The sequence below is a fragment of the Rhamphochromis sp. 'chilingali' genome, assembly GCF_963969265.1.
Source record: "Rhamphochromis sp. 'chilingali' genome assembly, chromosome: 2".
Taxonomy (NCBI): Eukaryota; Metazoa; Chordata; class Actinopteri; order Cichliformes; family Cichlidae; genus Rhamphochromis; species Rhamphochromis sp. 'chilingali'.
The window spans coordinates 9,714,718-9,734,157 of NC_137930.1; the positions used below are offsets into that span (position 1 = coordinate 9,714,718).

Consider the following 19,440-nt stretch of genomic DNA (forward strand, 5'->3'; position numbering starts at 1 on the left):
CAGCATTCATCACCGAGGCTTCCTTGTTATCTGCTCTCTGTAATTCGTCAACACAAAAAGTTGATTTACTTGCTCTCATGGAAACACCTTGTGTTATCTCTGTCCTACAGACTGACCGTCCGGCCTTTATTGTAGACAAGAATGTCAGCGCATTACCAGTTTTCCCTTCAGGCTCAAAGGCCAGTATGGAGGTCTGTTTCGAGCCTTATCAGCTGGGGTAAATGAGAGGCCAGCTAAGGCTGTCTTCAGTAATTGGTGGTGAATACATCTTTCCCCTACAAGGGTTCTGTCTCCCCACCCAAACCTCAAAGCCTGTTCAGCATCAAAGCCGCTGGGAACGTCATTATCCCCTTCAAGAATGTGTTCCTGCAGACCACCACGTTCTCTCTTCTGGTAAAGAGCAAGTAGAATTTACAAAAGTCGGCACTATAAGACAATCGGAACAAAGAGTGAAAGTTAAAAATGTCTTATCAACAAAGCTGAAGATGGTTACAACCTTCTAAAACAAACAGCCTGCAGGCAGCCAATACACTTATTAAAAATAGGGATGCTTTACTAAGGCTTATTTCCTTTAAATATTTACACTGAGTTCATTGCCAGCATTGCCAACACGGAGCAAGATGATTTAAATTTAGCCTGGAACAGATTGCAGTGTGCAGAGTGGTGCAACCTGGCTTATGTTTAGACAAATTGTGCTCCTGCTTGTCTTAGATGCAGCTTTCACATCTTCAGTATCTATAAAATGTTTCGATTCAATTTATGTTTCATTTACACGTCTCTTATTCAGATTTGATGTAACTTGAACCCTGCTCATGTCTAGGCTGACAACTCCCATTTGACTGTCAAAAGAGGTCGCAACATTCAATTCGAAGAGACCCAAAAAATCCTGGTGTCATTTGAGGTTCCTCCAGACGGCTCTCCAGGACCATGGTCAGACAGCTTGATCATCTCCAGTCGGCACTCCGAGGGCCACGGGAGGCCCTACTCATGGGTTTATTATCTGAAGGGTATTAAGGTATCTTAGAGACATGTGCACATGCAGAGAGATTGACTATAGATGTAAACATGAATGCACTTAAGAAATTAGGCCTTAATTTCTGGATGTTTATATGTTTTGTTATTTTTCTGTAGAATGTTACTCATTTAATTGCCAAAATGTTCAAGCCAGAATGTGTTGTGTATTTGCGTGATTTAAATAACTAGCTGTCACAAATCTGTTGGTTAATATTTAATAATTAACTCAATACATCCTGCATATAAAACTTGCCCACGCACGTCACTGCACATTTTTTACCACATGGGGGCAATCGTGTCAAGTGATTGACCCTTTCTTATGTTCCAGCGATGGGGCAAGATGTATAACATACCTGACTTTACTTCCTTGTGGTAATCGCGATAACCTGTTTGTTAACTTTGCAATGTGACTGAATTCATCCAGACTGCCCTGCGTGCTGTTAAACACATGGTACATTACGGGGAAGACAACAGTACAGCGGAAAGGGCAAAGCTGGGGGAGTCGCTCATTACCAAAGGTTAGAGCTGTCACATAACACTGATCCGCTAATGACTCCTTTTTACTCCATGAGGAAAATCCTCTGATCCACCCATTGCCACACATAACTGATGGCCCACACCTCCTGTTGTCACTGTGGAAGGAATAAACTGTGCCACGATCTCCAGTCAGATTCAGATAGTTCAAAGTGATCTGCAACTTTGCTATTTTACAACACCATGAAAAAATAGTCCCGTGTTTTTACACTGTAAGAAAAGTATTAGCAGTGGAGGCGAGATATTTTAGCACTTGTAAATACGAAAGCGTTGATAATAACACTAAAATAAAAAGTGTAATAAACTCACTTAAATCTCCAAAGCTGTTAAATATCAGCGCCTACAAGCACGTATGGGTAGATAGGGTAGCTCTGTAGGGGTGGATGTGATTTGGGGTGGGTGCTGTGATGTAAGAGGGGAGCTGGGGTGGGGGTGGGGGTTCTCTCTCCCCCCATAGAGCGCAGCATGAGCGCTCCGCAGCAAAAGGATGTGTGAGCAGGCAGCGCGCTACTGTAGGGACGGAGTCCACAAACTGCTGAACAAAGAACAAGCCAAACTTCGAGCCCAAGAAAGCCGCGAGCAGCCGAACCCCGTAGCCGGTCAGGACAGCGAGTCCGCAACGGCAGCGCAGTCCGGAAACAGCGGCGCCCAGCCCGGTGGAATCGACGGGCTCGTCCGCTGGATCGTCACCAAAATGAGCGACAACAAAAACATCTCCAGCCGGGAGTACGCCTCCAGTAAGGAGGAGGTGGCCGTGGCTCAGGAGCAGTTCTTCGCTCCGGAACCGCGGAGAGGCATCTCCGTTATTTTGGATGTGAGTATGGAAATGCACCGGTTTGGCGGGTGCAGGGCGGGTGGTTGCTGGGTATGAAGACATCCAGCGCGTACGGACCGGTGCAGTGCGCACTTACGCGCAGATACTCGTGGCTTGGTAGAGTAGGCGGAAGATTTGACACTTTGGTGATGAATGTGGAAGCCCGGGAGCAGCCTCAACGCGCTGAGCTCAGTTTCCATATCTTTCCTGAATGACCCATCCAAAAAATTCACTGTACTTTTATTGCATCTTATTAAGCAATATTCTCTTATGCGTCTTTGTTCACCTCTTCATCACCAATAAAAGTCATGCATTTATAGTCGAGAGGCAGCTTTACTTTTACTCCTGGCTTTACTGTCAGTCCAACGTGCAGTAGCTACGCTCACACCAATTTTATGACTGCTATTTAATTATTCATGAGAAAGTCTTACTACCATATTGTTATTGATCCATTCCTTACAGCCACTGCTTAGTATTCTCACTCCTGATGTAATACCTTTCTGTTATCAGACAGCTAATAACTGAGCAGCCTTCCTGCATTAAAAGTGGCACTTAGTGCAGTGCTGATTTGGGTCAACTCATCAATACTATTGGGTTACTTTTCATCTTGGCGGCTGTAAATGTTTCCCCAGGAGATCTGATGATGCTGCTTTATTAGGGTAAAAAAAAAGAGAGAAAGTAGTTCAGCTTCTGCAAAATCCTGACCCAGACCTAAATAATCTGATAGGGTGGTAAAGAAGGGGGTCCATGGAAAACTAATTATGATCAAGACCAATACACCAATGTATCCTAGAACCCTAGTAAACTCATTCTGTCTGTGTTTGTGTGTAAAGGATGTTGTGAGGGGTGTAACCTAGTTTGCTGAGTTTGAGCCAAGCAACTGTCCGCTAAGACAGATGTTACAGTAAAAGTGTTTGTAAGTGAACAAGCAAACAATAAAACTGTGCTGCAGTCATATCTATATTTGAGGAGAGCTTTGTTTTCATTGTATATGCATGTATGTGTTCATATTTCATTTTCTGATTAAAGGTCCTGTTGGATTGTTGTTTTTTCCACCCTCTCACTCCCTGTTAGAAATGTGCCATACTCTCTCAGAGTGGCTGACTTCCTGATATCAGCTATGAACTCATTCTGGCATTTTCTCTTGAGTCCTCTGCAACGTCTTCAACTTTGAAATGTTAATCGTTTCTTCATTTTCCAATATTATTGACTCCAGAGTTATTATTGTGGTGAACAAGTCGAGACCAAAGAGGTTTGAGTGATTGCTCTGCACGTGCGCATGTGCCTGCGGTCAGCGCTTCCCTCATTAGATCCTCAGTCTGCTTGTTTTTCCTTTACTGTTCAAGTCTTCGCCTGCATCTTAACCCCACTGTACCTTTCTCGCTATTCATTAAATTCCTTTCATCCTTTGTCTCTTCCTTTTCCTTCCCTTCTCTCCTCACCTAATTTCCTCCATATCCTTCTTGCCCCTCCCCCTGCCCAGAAACCTACATTCTTGATAAGGTTAGAGATGGATGCAACACTCTCCTCTGCCTCTGTCTTCTTTTTCTATTTTGCCGGATCTTCTCTCCTCTGCTGTTGCTCGTTTTCTTCTCACTCTGTGTTTCTGTTACGACTCTTTACAAAAACACACAAACGCGCACGCACACACCGCCTCTTCATCGCAACACTTTGCCTCCTCTCCAAGCTTGTTTGTTTCCAGTAGCTCCAGAGTTGGCTCTTTTTCTGTGGAGTTGAGTGCACCCCAGGGTGCAGCCGGAAAGCAGAACAATGCAGAGCAGCTTGTCATTTGGAACGCCACTCGTCTCAGCAGTTAATGATTTTCTCTTTGGCCTGTTGAGATGGCTGCAAATGCTGTGTGAATGCACCACTTATTTAGAGTTTAACATGCCTCATGCTTGTAAGTGCAATATATATCAGTTTGTGCACTAAAAAGTGGGACCTTTTCTCAAGTTTTCAAATTGCATTCATGATTATTGACCACACTATTTAGATTCCTTTAAAATTAAGGCTGCAACTAACTGTAAACTCATTATTTGTTCCGCTAAGTCTACAAATCATATAATGGATTGATTAACATTTATTTCAACTAATGTGAGAAAATATGCTAAATATGATAAGGAAAAGCATAAAATCCTCGCATTATAGCACCAGGAAACAGAGAACGGCTGTCATTTTTTGCTTCAAAAATAGCCAGACCATGAAGAAATCAAAATGGTTGCTCATCCATTTTAATAGATTCTGATTTAAACAGTGAAATCTTTCTTTTGACATTTACACAAAGCGTTATTGGGGAAAGTATGAAGTAAGTCTAGAACTTTCCTGGCAGTTGCAAAGGTTATTGCAGAAGACCATTTATAAATATTTCTGCAGTTCTGTTCTCAAATGTGATTAAAAGAAATATGCCTACTTCACACATTCAAATCCCATCCACATAATGCATGGTGTAAGTTAAGATTAAACATGGCCAAAAAATTTTTATATCACGAGGTCAGATTATGGGCAACTAATCACTGTAATCCAAAAGCCAGGCTTCAGATCTCCCTGAAAACTCAGTTTTTTCTACTCCCAGGTCCATATGATATCAGTGAGAGCTTCCATCCCTGATTTGTTCATTTGAGGGATATAAATCTTGCTGTGAGCACAGTCTCCAACAATCTTTTATTTCTAAGGGGCAGCCATTCAAAAGAAAGCTATTCATTTTATTTTAGTGAGTGTTTGAACACGGGAGCTTTAGGCTAGAATTAAATTTTTAAAAAGAGGATTAAAAAAACCCCAATTGTGCATGCAGTTGCAACTACTGCAGAGTCAAGAATAAAGATATGAAGCTGGAAATGAACATAACACGTCCTTTTAACATCTATCTTTTCTTGTCTCTCTTAGCCGCTGTGGATACCTTTGAAAATGAGTCCCTATTCTCCCAGTAAAAGCACTTTCCTCCTACAGAATCACTTTCTTTTCCTTCCGTATGTTTTAGTAGTTATAGTTTCTAACAAAACGTGCCTTAAAAATTTGGTTATGTTTCTCACAGTCGGAATTATTAATACTGTCTTCTTCTTTTCTGTCTTGCCTGCCTTATTTCATTGTGCCTCCCTCACCGCATCTCCCTCTGTGTTTTTCAATTCGTCGCTGTGCTGAATTCTGGCACTCCTCAGTATGATCGCTTCATATCGCACTCTGAAACGCTGATGAGAGTACCAGTCCTGACATAGGGAAGGAGCTTTCACTCAAGCTATAAATTGTGATGCACAAACACACAGCAAGTAATCATCAATCAGCTACAGATCAGTGACTTCGTTTTGTGTGTCTGCATGTTTTCATCTTCTTACGCACTAATAAACTTTTCACTTGTGCGGCTCTTAACAAACCCTTATCGCACACCACTGCACCTTATCTGGTTTTAGATACGTTTTATTTCAAAGTGTGTTTGTGTGCCAGATTCAGCCTTTGTGTGGATTCAGTGTATGGACTGCAGAGCTCTCCTATAAGGGCCGTGTTGGAAGTAAAAGTCAAAACAGTGAATGGTAGACTGATTATTTCTATTGCCAGTTATTCGCTGTCTGGATTCTGCTCCAGAGAGAGAATTAGTCATTCTCTTACTCACTTTAGAATAACTGCTTTTGTTTATGTTTCCACAATTAGGCAGAGTTTTAGTTTTCATTCATTTTTTCCAGACTCGTGTAATGTTATCTGTTCACTAGCTGAACAAATGGAAATCATGGTCCCAGTCTTATCTTTTGCACGTAGATTACAGCATTGAAGACTGGCCAAAAAAAAGTTTTTGTTCAAAATTTTGTTACAATGAAAATAATGATTTATTTCCTTTTTTCATAAATTTTTTTTATAAAAATATGTCTGGACCTTCATCATCATTGTTGTATGATTTTTTGACCAGAAATTAGTTTTCTGAATTCACAATGACCTCGACCTTGATATTAATTTAAAGCAATTTCAGTAATTTTCAGGAAAATTCCAGTGCATTCCTCAGGATTCAGTACTGGGCCCTGTTCTCTTTTGTGTGTAATGCTTCCACTGAATACCATAGTTTAGAAATTGTTTTTGAATTGATTTGTTGCATTGACTTGCAAATAGTTTAGAATTGAAATGATCCAGTGTTCCTGTTTATACCTCATGCAAATTACTGCAACACAATTACTCTTACTGACGTCAGTGTTTTGCTTTCTGTTCACAGATTTTCAGAAGAGCTGACAAAGATGGTAAGTGGAATTATTCATTAACATAACCTGACTTATTGTCTTACATATAGCATGCAATATTTGTCGACTTCCCTGCATTTTTGATTCCTTTGACTGTTCCAGTTATAACAAAGTCCTTCTCTTACCATTTGGCAGTCATCTTATTTAAGAAGGGATTTTGAAGTATAAACTAAATAAGCACCACAGATTTCAATTCAGGATTCTATATATACTCATTGTTTTTGTTGCAATGAAAGTCAAGAAGCAATGAAATATCCATTGTATGACCTCAAAAATGCTGCTGTCCACTCTATCTTATTTTCAAATAGTTTGCATCAGCAGTTTTGTTCCCAGGGTGAACAAAAATGGATTGAACCGATAGTGGGAACAACCTGTTCCTGAATTATTTTGTCCTGCTCACACAACAGCGCCTTGAGATTTTCTCGGTCTGAAGCCTTTTGTACACCGGGAAAGTGGCAAACCCTGTCTGTCTGCTGTCTGAGCTGCAGCAATATTTTTAGCATTTTGGGATATTAAAGCGCTTTCTGAGGGGAAGTTTATTTTACTGTGTAGCTTTGCCAGTGAGCAGTTTGTTTATGCCCTGTGGCATCACATGCACTGCTTTCTTCCTCTTCATTTTGATCTCTTCTTTTTCTGTTTTATGTATCTCATCCCCTTTTTCCATGCCCGTTTTATCCTATCGCTGTGTTGTTGGCAAAAAGTATTGAACTAATGAGGAAACAACATAAAAAGTTTAGCTTTTAATAGCAGCCAGATGGCCATTTGCTCTTCCAGTATATGTGTGTGTATGTGTGGGAGGGAAGTGGGGGGTTTCTCTGTCATCTGAGCCGATTATTCATTTGTCTTCACCCTAGTATATCCGTTTATTTATGTATAGATTGGTGTTAACTGCCATGATTTCTGGTGTCAGAAACAGTTTTGCCTGTGGCATCAGCTGTCAACATTTTAAATGCTTGCACTGCTTAAGTACCAACTGCTCTGATACAGAGCGGCATTTAAGGCATGTTTACATTTGCAGTTCACACTGATTTTATCCTGAGCGCAGAAATCGTTTTAGCCATTTAGCAGCTATTTTTCCATCACAAACAGTCTGTGGCAACTTTTTGATGTTGCAGCTCCAAACACACACACATCTGCAAATGTCTGTAAAGAGGCAGAAGTGGGGCGGGGGCGGGGGGTTTGGGAAGTTGCTGCAGTGCCAGAGAAGAGTCAGGAACAAAGATGTTGAGTGGTTGTTGTTCAGGATAAATATTATCTGATGTATGGAATACAGGTTAGAGACAAAAAAACAGTAAGCTCAAGAACAGCTATTTTTAGCCTTCCTCCTCTCTCCTGCGAGAAGAACAGGGAACTGTTTTAACAAGTGTGAGAGAAGAGAGATGCTAATGGGGAAAGGAGGAAACTGTTGGATTACAAAAGAAGGTGCAGGGACAGAGAGATTGACATAAGGAGAGGCGGGGGGCAGAATCTAAAAAGAAGAGGAGCAGAGAAAAGTGAATAAGGAGAGGACTGAGGGAATATGGATCATTTATCTCGCAACATGGCAGTAATTGAGCTTCAATTTGCTGAATTCTGTCTTTAAATTCATAGTGCAGAGTTCACAGCTGGTATCTCTGCCCCCAAGCTGCAGAAGTTGCTACAAGCTGGATAGTGTGTGTGTGTGCATGTCTGTGTGTGTGTTGTGTTTTATGCATCCAAATCTACGGTAAATCTAAGCACTGGTGAGCAGAGATGGGAAAAAAGTAATCGGATTACAGTAACGCGTTACAGGTAACAGATTACTTTTTTCAAGTAACGAGTAAAGTAAGGGATTACTATTGCAAAAACGGTAATTAGATTACCGTTACTTTCCCGTAGGAACGCTGCGTTACTGGGTTACTAAAACCGTGATTTTTTTGCGAGAATGTCTCATGCAGTGCTTTCTTCCTCTTCATTTTGATCTCTTCTTTTTCTGTTTTATGTATCTCATTGCCTTCTTAGTGTGACCTTTGTGAAAACAGCTGTGTGCAGATCAACAGTGGATCATATATCGAGTGTGGAAGAGAGTATGAGCGTGTAGCGTTTAAAGCATGGAAGTACTGACCTTACTTTGAGTTTGATTCCATAAAAAGTGACAAAAACATTAGTGTCCATTGTGCGTGGGAAGAAAACTTCTTTTTACACCGAAAAAAACCCTAAACAAGCTCCAAGTGCGCAACGTTGTAATGGGAAACTCACAGAGAAACTCGCGGATTCTTCCACTGACCGCTGCAACACACCTGCACCAGGGTAAACCTCCGCCTGCTCTACTCCTGCTTTAATGGTGAAAATAGAGCAAAAGGACCGCTAGTCTTTGACTTAATTTATTTTCTGCTGTGTTTTACTTGCATCTATTTGAAAGAGTGAGTGTAAACACAAAAAATATTTTATTTTATGTGCTGGAATGTGCAGAAAATAGCTTTAAATGTTAAACTAATTTATTCAAGTCAGAGAATGTTGCATATAATTAAATTTTTGCTTGATGCATAAATTTAAAAGGTTAGAACTAATAAAACAAGTTTTAAAAGGAGACTTTTCCATTTGATTACATTTTGTATGATGGGTTATGCAGAAAAAGTAGAATTGGGCTGAAAGATCTATCGCTTTGTTACCTATTCAGGTTGTAAATCGTGTTTTTAAAAAGTAACTAAGTAATTAATTACTTTTGAAAATAAGTAATCAGTAAAGTAACAGGATTACTTTTGGGGGGAAGTAATCAGTAATTAGTTACTGATTACTTTTTTCAAGTAACTTGACCAACACTGCTGGTGAGTAACTTTGGTGTTTGTTAATGTATACGGTAATATGAGCATGTGTGCATCAGTATGCGTAAGCCTGTTTAGAAGTGCTGTTTATTTATGTGTGTGTGAGTAAGTGTGTGTGTGGCATTATCAGGGCTGACACACAGGCATTGTTATGCAGTCGGTGGAGTGTTTCAGCAGCCAATAAGGCTCTGAAATAGTTACATCATTTGACAGCTCTTAGTTCACTTTTTTGCACTTGCAGCAGCACCTTTAATATGCCATCAGACTGCTGCAGTTTAGACTGTGAAATAGAAATGTTATGAAATAGTAATCCAGGGACGCTGTTTTAATCAGGTCTGTGTTTGCTCACTTAATGACATTTTGATTTGTAGCACACGGGGGGGGGGGGGGGGGGGGGGGGGAGTCAACTAATTTAATACACAAGTTAATTAATCTTGAAATTTGTAAAAGAAAAAAAAAACAAACAAACATGTATTCAAACATATTTTTAACCTCCATGATTTACCTTTTACCTTCTTGTTTGATTAACTGTAGGTTTGATGAAATCCTGGAACTGTGTTACAGAAACAAAGCAGTTAGATTACGCAGTCAACTCTATTTTTCTTAAACCTGGTCCTTACCCTAAATATGATAGTTATCATACAGTTAAAACAGAGATTGACGACGTTTCTGTACTTTGGTCTCTGCACCATTGAAGTTGAATATTAACTAGAACTAGGCCTTCATCTTCTGACTTTTGTTTCTGAGAGACCCTCATTTAACCCTCTCAGGCTCAAATTAAACTTTTTGTTGCTAATGCACAACCAAGTCCTGCAGTGGTACTTCTGAGTAAAAGAAACTCAAAAAATATGTATATGGGGTAATCGGGTTGTTTGTTTTTAACTGTTGCAAATCGGCAACGCCTGCTTCGAGAGGGTTAAAATCTAGTTTATACGAAACTCACTTGTTGGAACCTGTTGTTGTTTTTTTTCTGGTGAATTAATGAACACACAGTGAACCAGTGGTAAGACACAATCAGTCCATCCATCCAATTATAGTGCACACTGTGAAGCTGGAACCATTCAGAACATTTCATTTAATATTTAATAAAATGCTTTAAGAGTGTTTGATCATTTTCAGAACTTAAGGTCTTGGTTTAGTTGACTGATTCCCAATGTTTTGCTTAACCAGCTCATCAAATGAGTTTATAAGCTTCAGTCACACAGAGACCGATTCATGACCATCCGGCAGCCCCTGGTCGCTTGGGAACAATGTGTATTCTCTGGCTAGCTGGCAGAGGAGGGTGCGACCTGAACAAAGCTTCCTTGTGATTGCTTCGGTTCCTAGCAGATTGCTGTGGTCAACGGTAATTTGCGAATCAGGCACTGCAAACGCTTGCTAACTAAACACTAAATGGCATAAAATGGCATCAAGTGATGAAAACATTTTTGTTGTTTCCATTTTTACCAGGAACAACTTTCTTGCACATTTGTAAAAACTGCTGTGCTTTGTTAGAGGTTACTGTCTTTTTAGGTACTGAATCATCATTGGAGGCTGACATCTCTTGCTGTCAGAGATTGCTGGGCTTGAATCGTTGTTAAGTGCATTGGAAACTTAAATGCACGGTGTTGCTATAGCAATGATATTGCATTATGACATTTTTATATATCACCTAAAAATGTATACCAGTATTATATTAGAGAATATGATATGGCACCGACCTAGTTGTCATTTAGGTTTATTTTCTATTGTTGGGTGTTTGATTGTGAATTATGTAAAAACCTTAAAAGACTGTAGAAGTGTCAGGAATGTGTGCAGAACAGCATGTGCACTCATTTTTCTTTGTCCTTCTTCAAGCTCTTCAACCGCTCAGGAGAAGTTTAATCAGACATTGTAAATGATAGCACCTGTGTAGATGAACCATGGGCACGTCACCTGATTTAATTAAGGAAAAAACCTCTTTCATGACACTTTGACGCTTGGATACATAAACTAGTGAAACATGGAGGAGTTTTGTGTATGTGCTCTCAGCATTTAGCTGTTTTAGGGTTGTTGTTTTTTTTTTCTCGCCTCGTGACTCATCAGCCATCTGCTAATTATCACAGTGTTTGACATAAAGACAGAAAGCAGAAGGAGTTTAGGGAGGCTTGTTTATCTGTGCTGTCAAGGCTAGATAGAATTACAGCATTACAGCTTAAAGCAAATAGAAGGGTGCAGCTGCTCAGTGTGGCCAAACATAGTTGCATTAATTAAAGTGACTTCTTCATTTTGTTGGTATTTTGCTTGGAGAATCTAGTTTTCCCTGGCGTTGTACATCACCTCCTCCTGTCAGACCACCTGTGGATCTGTTCTAAATTTTCCGTCTCTTCGCTACTTTTTCTGTCATTGTAGCTGAATAGAAATCAAGCTCATTTGGGGAACCTGACACTGACACTTCAACCTTCGTGAAAGCTGAATTTGCTTGTTAGTTATCTGGTAAATCAGCAGACCATCTGCCAGCTAATGAGACTTTTTTTTCTCTTATGTATTAAAAATACACTATTTTAAATGATTTGTGCTCAGTGTTCAGTTTTAACGGGAATCATGTCAAAGAAAAAGCATGATCACCATTTCATGAACACCTCAGTGTTTGTATGTGATAAGAGATGATGGGTTGTATTATTCATTTCACTGCTACTTCATAAAGCACTTCTTTAGGGACACTTGGACAATCTACTGCAATTATAAATATTAAGATTACGTTTTTATTGACATGAATTGCCGATCCTTGCAGAACAGGTCCCATATTGATCCCTGATTAATTAATTTTCTAATTAAGTCTCACATAGGATTTTAATAAGTGGTGCTGAAGGTCCTACAGTGTCTTTTTACTTTGCAAGCTTAAGGCCTATCAACTTCTCATTAGTCATCATAATCGATTAAAATTGGTCTTTCCTCTTTGCAAACTTTCCATCTTTGCAAAAAATATTTTTTGACAGCACTCATTGGATGGATCAAAATTTAGACCAATGAGGAAGTCTGAAGAACTCAGAGAAGATCTAAGGAGAACTGTAGCATTTACACAAGGAGATTCCAGGAGCATCATCTCAAACAGTTGTACTTAAATGCAAATTCTTTGAATGTGTAACCACTTTGCCAAGGTCTGGAAGAAGACCCAAAGTGTCACCTGAGGAAAGTGATTAGGATGTTTAGGAATAGCCCAGAGACCACCATGCCTCAAGATAGACATGAACTAGAAACTGCTGGAACACCAGCATCACTGCATAGAGTGATGCTGGGTTTTATGTGGCCATAGACTGGGAGGATGTTGACAAAGAAGAAAGCCCCAGTTCCTGAAAATGTGGAGAAAAGCTTTATGGACACATAAGATAAAGATTGAGCTATCCGGACACAATGACACGAGGTATGTCAGAAGGAATAAAGGTGAGGCTTTCAGACCTAACAACACTGTACCTGTGGTGTTTTGGAGCTGTCTTGTTGCAGGGTTACTGGTACAATTCACAAAGTGGATGGAATAATGAATAAGGTGGATCACCTCCAAATTTTCCAGCTTTATCTCAGATCAACTGCTAGGACACAGTTGGGTGTTCCAACAGGAAAATGATCCCAAATGCACAATAAAAATGATTTTGGGGATGGATAAAGCAACCTAACATTGAGCTTCTGTAATGGTCTTCTCAAAGCCCTGACTGAAACCCTATTGAAAGTGCAGGAAATCCATCCATCCATCCTTAGTTTCTTCCTTCCTCTTATCCAATTGAGGATCACAGCAGGGCACCAAATTAAATGAACATCTTACAAGAAGAGTGTTCACACATCCAGTCAGAATTATGCCAGAAGCTTATTGATGGCTACAAAAGAATCTGGTTGAGGTGCAATTTGTGAAGGGACAGAGACATCCAAGAGTTCAAAGAAACCAGTAAAATCCCCAAATCTCCAAGACATTCATGCCCATAAACTGTATATAAACTTCTGACCACAACTGTATGTGTTCTTAATAAAGTGTTTGGTAAGCATATATCAAGACGGATGTTTGTAACTGATTCTCCAATGGCTTGTTCGACTTCAAATTTGAGCTATAAACTTCTTTCCATATTGTTCTTGATAACTTTTTGTTCTTTAGTAATTTTGACTCTTAAGCATGAGAGTTTTCAGTTTTACATTTTTACAGGTTCTTTGGTTGAACTTGGGTTAGAAAGTAATTTTGGTTTAGGTTTAGAGACACCCTTTAATGATTTTTAGCATGTTAAAAAGCTACATTTACCATGACATTTGTGTTGCTATGGTAAAATGACAGTATGTAGATTGCAGAACCACATGTCGCAGCAATAACCTGAAGTCTTTTACATTGCCCTGCTTAAGATCCCACCACAGAATTTCACTCAGGTTGAGGTCTGGACTTTTCCTGGGCCATTGTAACAGCTTGATTCCTGTGGTGTGCTTGGGATAATTTTCAAGACATAATTTGGGCCAAGCTTTAGCTCTTGGACAAATGGCTTCACATTTGACTGTAGAATAATTTGGTATACAAAAGAGTTCATGGTCAACTCAATGACTGCAAGGTGTCCATGTCCCTTGGCTGCAAAACAAGCCCAAATCATCACCCCTCTGCTTGAAAGTACAAGGTGTTTGTGCTGATATACTGTATTTGGTTTTTGCCAAACAACGGGACATTTTTTGGCCAAAAATCTCCACTCTTGTATGTCCTAGGACATTGTTTAAGAAGTGTTTTGGTTTATTCGAGTACTGCTTTGCAAACCTAGACCGTGTTGCCATTTCCTTTTTGGAAGAAGAGACTTTCGCCTGGCAATCCTTCCAAACAAGTCTTACTTGTTAAGTCTTGTACAGTCATGGACCTTAACATTTTACGTGCTAATGGGCCTGTAGAGCTGTAGCTCTTTTTATTAGTTTTTATTTTTTACAATTTTCTGAGCATTGCGTGGCCTTGGGATAAATTTGCTGAAACGTCAGTTCTCAAATCCTGTGGAAGCTAAAAATCTGATTATTTTTATTATGATCTAAACAAAATCTTAAACCTGAAGAGAGTGTGCTTTACTAGTACTGCAGCTGCAGAAAGTGGAAGAGTGTGATATGTATGGGAATTAGGGCTGGGCCATATTATACCGTTCACGGTAATACCGGTATAATGTTAGGCAACGATAGGAAAATGAAATATCGCGATAGAATGGGAGTAAAACGCGCATGCGCAGTGCCTTTGTTTTCATACGCACATGGCCGATTGTTGAGTGAAACAGATGAACCAGAATTGGTTTGTAAAAATGGTGCAACTGGTTTGGTGTTTGTCCGTCAGATACACAACAAAGCACATTTTTTTGCAGAACATGCAAGCGGCCGTTGTTATTGTCGTATTTGTCGGACTAAGATGCTCTTAAATCTGGGAGTAAAGCTGGGTCCTAAACTCCGTATGCTTCAGGTCAAACAACACTGCAGCATCACTTAGAGTTAAAAACTGTCTAAATTCTTTCATCTTTAATAAAACGATCAGCATTGCTGCTTTACCAGGTGTAACTATAAAGTTTAACTTCCAGGCATCCATGAAAACAAAAGTTATTACATTTAACGGAGTTAGAAGTTAGCAGGAAGCTAGCGGAAGTTAGCTCGCTAGTTTCGCTAGTTACCTAAGCATGATATAGCATGTTCTGACTGAGAGATTTCTGAAAAAAATCAAACGCACAGCTCTGCTATCACTTCCAACATAAATGAAGACAGGAAACTAAACAGCAGTGACGTTTGTAGGGTTACTGAAGTTGGGCTAGCTGCTATATAATGATGTGCTACGTGATCGCTAGCGACACAGCTATGTTAGCATAACATAAACAGTGAAGCTGGAGGACGAACACTAACACTTTTCCACTTATAAAAGTTAACGTGAAGGTTCTTCATGGTTAGAGACAAATGCAATCGCATGGCAGGATGCTGTAAACGGACCAAACTTCAGTCAGGAGAACAACTGAGATAATCCATCCACAATACGAGGTTAGTCATTAATATACTGCAACAACATGGGAATAGAGCAGCTGCCAGAGAATTCAACATTAATGAATCAATGGTACAGAAGTGGAGGAAGCAAGAAGAATGAGTTTAATCAAGTTTGATTTATCTGACTGCTTTGTTTCGCTTAATGTGCCTTATAATCCCGTGCACCTTATGGTCCGAAAAATGCGTACTGCACACTGCAGTTTAATGTTGCAATGCACCTCTTTTTAACTTCAGTGGATATTATACATGGTTATGCTCAGGATATGTCAGCCCATTTCTACTGGAAATGCCTTTTGGTTAAACTTTCAGCAAGGAATTTGCATTTGCACTGTTACATTTTTATAAAGCTTTAATGTACATAAAAACCAGCTTCTTGTTTAAGTGAAAATAAATGGAAGGTTGTCTTTTTGCGCTAGTAATGTTGTGGAGTTGTATTTTGTCTCGCATCAATTATATCGTCGGTTATATCGTTATCGCAAATTTTCAAATATATATCGTGATAAATATTTTTGGCCATATCGCCCTGCTCTAATGGGAATGACAAGCAACATTCAAACTGGATGGTTTTCTTGCTGTTATCATATTGCCAGTTTAGTGGTTTTAACAACTAAAGCAATCACAACAAAATGTTATTTGAAAATTAAATATATCATCTGTCTTACTATATACTTTAAACAAAACTAGGCCTACAAGTAACACTGAAGTTTTAAAGTTGGCATCGATTTCTGGCAGACTTGACAAATATGTGTTTTTTTTTTAATCAAAATGTAGTGAAATATTAGAAAAAACATGTTTGTTCAAAGTTTCAGGGCAACAATTAGTTTGATAATCTTACATTTAAACTGAGTGAATAGCAATTTAAAGAAATTAACATTTGAAGTGCTTTTTCTTCATTTCTGTGAGGTATTTATATCTATAATTTTCTGTCTGATGAGCTCTAGTCTCTCACAGATTTGTGGCACAGCTGCCAAGACTTTACAGGCTCACAGAGAGGAAAATGTGGGTGAGACTGGAGGGAAATTAATAATAAGTAATGATCAAACAGACCAAAATAGTGGGAAGGAAGAAAAGTTTGAAACAAGAAATGAAAGAAAACATTGCAACAGTCTGAGAAGGTGTCAAAGGAGGAGGAATTTAAATACGTGGAGGGAAGATGAGGACAGGGGTTCGGGTGAAGTGAAGTATTGCTGGGGGTATAATGAAAAGAGGAAAAGCAAGATATTAGTCAGTCAGACAAACTGACAGGTGGCAGACATGAGGGAGAGGCAGGAGTGAGCGATGAGGCAGTGCAGACAAAAAGTATTATGGCTCTGTACGCAGCATTTAGTTCATGGGTTATTCAGCAGGAGCTGGCTGATTTACTGCAAGTACACGGGTCCTGAAAAGAGGACAGAGGGAGCGCATCTCTGCTAGCTGTCAAACCTTTTTCAGGCTTGACATCTTCAGGTATTTTGACATGTAGTCTCTTTGTCCACTTTCTGAATTAAAACCACCGGTCACTTCAATTATGAAGGGACGGTAACTGCGGGAAATTCGGTGTGATCTGGCTGGAGTGTTTGCACACGAGTAAGTTGGTCAAATATTCTCAGGCCATCTTTCTCTGCATTTAATGCATTGCAGACAAGGAGGATAATGAGAGTGGTATTGATCTGCTCATCTAATTTGCCACCAGAATATAAACGTATTTCTCAAAATGTCAAACTATTTAAATTGAAATGTCATCATTATTTTTAACTTTGACAGAGTTGTGTGCTTATTGGTTGCTTGTTTCATTGGCCGACAGCCAACCGGCCAATCATTCACCCAGTCCCCAGCTGAGTTAGACAGGCCGGGCGTAGGCTTTTCAGCATACGGACTTCATATTGACCAACTGGTCCTCAGTTTGTGTTCGGTTAGCGAGAAAGCTTCTCTACCACTCTGAAACCCCACCGTGCTTGAGTCGTAACCCCGGCTATATGCAGAGAAAGATGAGTCAAACCTCCACACAGTAGCAGTGTCGCTCATTAAGTTGTAGCAACATTAGAAGGAGTCGTGTAGATTCATCAAAGACTATAAAATTCTAAATTTAATTCAAAACCTATTCTTGACAGAAATGTATTAAAAATTGTATTTTTTTAAATTAATGGTATAGCGTAGGAATAATAAGGATTAGTAAACTGATATTGAGGGGACTATTTTTTGTTTTTTACACTTCTCTGGGTAGTTTAGGTGCTAGAAACAGTTCTCTAATTGCATCTCCGATGAGAATGAAGTTTAATTTTAACAGCAGAATCTTAAATGTTTTGCATGCCATTTATCAAAATTACTAGTTAGAAAGCAAAAATGGGGAAGCACTGGAGCTGTAGATGCTGCAGCTCTTTATTTAGCCAGTCAGTCAGAATGGTGTCATGTGTATCTAATTACCTGCAGTCTTTAATCACTGACACTGTTGCTAACAAGCCCCAGAGTGCCGCACGCTGAGGGAGACAGACGGATGAGAGAACAGAGAGGGGAAGTTGTGTCAGAGCAGCGAAAGGAAATAAAAAGATTTGCCATCACTCTCCAGTTTTCTCTCGGCTTCAATTAGACGTTCCTTATATAATAACTGCAAGTTGTAGATGCTAAATATGCTGGTGTTGCTACTGTCAGAGCTCTTAATAAAAAGCTCTTCCTTATTGTTGGAAACCTAAACATGTGAAGTTTATCAGCTCTGAGACATCACCTCAGCATTATTTTATCTAATAAAACCAAACAAAGCAAAATGCATGTCTTTGTGACTCCTCAGTGTTGTTATTGGCTGTAGGGGCATTCAAGACTGGAGGTTTTCTTCTACCACACTCATCTCAGTATTCCAGTGTGTGTACTGGCTCCAGGGTTATGGATGGGTGGCTGGCTCTTCTGAAGTTGCTTAATTAAAAGTCTGGATACGAGTTTCAACACCATACAGTCTGCGGCTTACAGCACAGCACTTCAGCAGAGCCATACTTTTGTTTTCCATTTGTGTGTATCCGAAGACATTTGATTAGTGTGAAGCCTGTAAAATGCCTTGTGTAATTACAGTAAAACAAGTGTGTGGGCTTGGCTCGCTCGGTTTGAAACATGCTGCTCAATGCTGGAGCAGGATTTTTAGTTTACAGTGGAATATGCGCTCCTGAAATACAAGATTTTCTATTGGGGCTTGTCATCTTTGGGCAGACCCCAGCTCCCCAGATCCCGTTCTTTAGGCACCTACACACTGTGAGATTTTATCAGACTCGTAAGTTAATTGCATGCCTTGCTGTGCTACACGGAGCCAAGAAACTCGGGTAATATATACTCTTTGGCGCATGTAGGCTGTACAACAATACTACTTATTCAAAGCCAAGACAAATTGGTGTTATTTCTGGGAAGACACCAACTCGATATTTAGAATTAATATCCGTCCAATCCTGGCTGAGTAAACTAGATCAGGTATTGGTGGCGATATAGATAACTCATAAAAACAAGACTTAACTCGATTTTCTTCTTTGTTGCAATCTCCAACATTTGATTTTGATTTTTTTCATTTATTTCACTTAAGATTCATCCATCCATTCGCTTCCGCTTATCCTTTTCAGGGTCGCGGGGGGCGCTGGAGCCTATCCCAGCTGTCATAGGGTGAGAGGTGGGGTACACCCTGGACAGGTCGCCAGTCTGTCGCAGGGCTAACACACAGGGACAGACAACCATTCACTCGCACATTCACACCTAGTGGCAAGTTGGATTATCCAATTAACCTATCCCCACAAGCTGCATGTCTTTGGACGGTGGGAGGAAGCCGGAGTACCCGGAGGGAACCCACACAAACACGTGGAGAACATGCAAACTCCACACAGAAAGACCCCGGCCTGATGGTGGATTGAACTCAGGACATTCTTGCTGTGCGGCAACAGTGCTAACCACCGTGCCACCGTGCTGCTCTCACTTAAGATTGTTTTGTCAAATTGAGCAGTGCACCATTTCACAGTCCTATTGGTCAGCAGGCTTTGGTTGCTTTCACATTGGTTGTCTTTTAGTTGGTAACATGGTGTATACCCAACTTCAAGTGATGCTGAGCTGTATCTAGCAAGAGAGCAGATTTCTCATGTTTTATTTCTGTCAG

The 19,440-nt window shown here is 40.0% G+C and overlaps 1 protein-coding gene across 1 annotated transcript in view; it reads left to right on the plus strand.

Moving 5' to 3' along the window:
• The first annotated feature begins 1,992 nt into the window (after positions 1–1,992).
• The window catches only part of necab2 (N-terminal EF-hand calcium binding protein 2), a 165,123-nt gene continuing 147,675 nt past the window's right edge, over positions 1,993–19,440 (plus strand). Inside the window, exons 1-2 of the mRNA XM_080874714.1 lie at positions 1,993–2,362; positions 6,555–6,579. Coding sequence (XP_080730840.1) covers positions 2,036–2,362; positions 6,555–6,579 — 352 coding nt within the window. The 5' untranslated portion in view covers positions 1,993–2,035. The remainder of the gene's footprint in view (positions 2,363–6,554; positions 6,580–19,440) is intronic.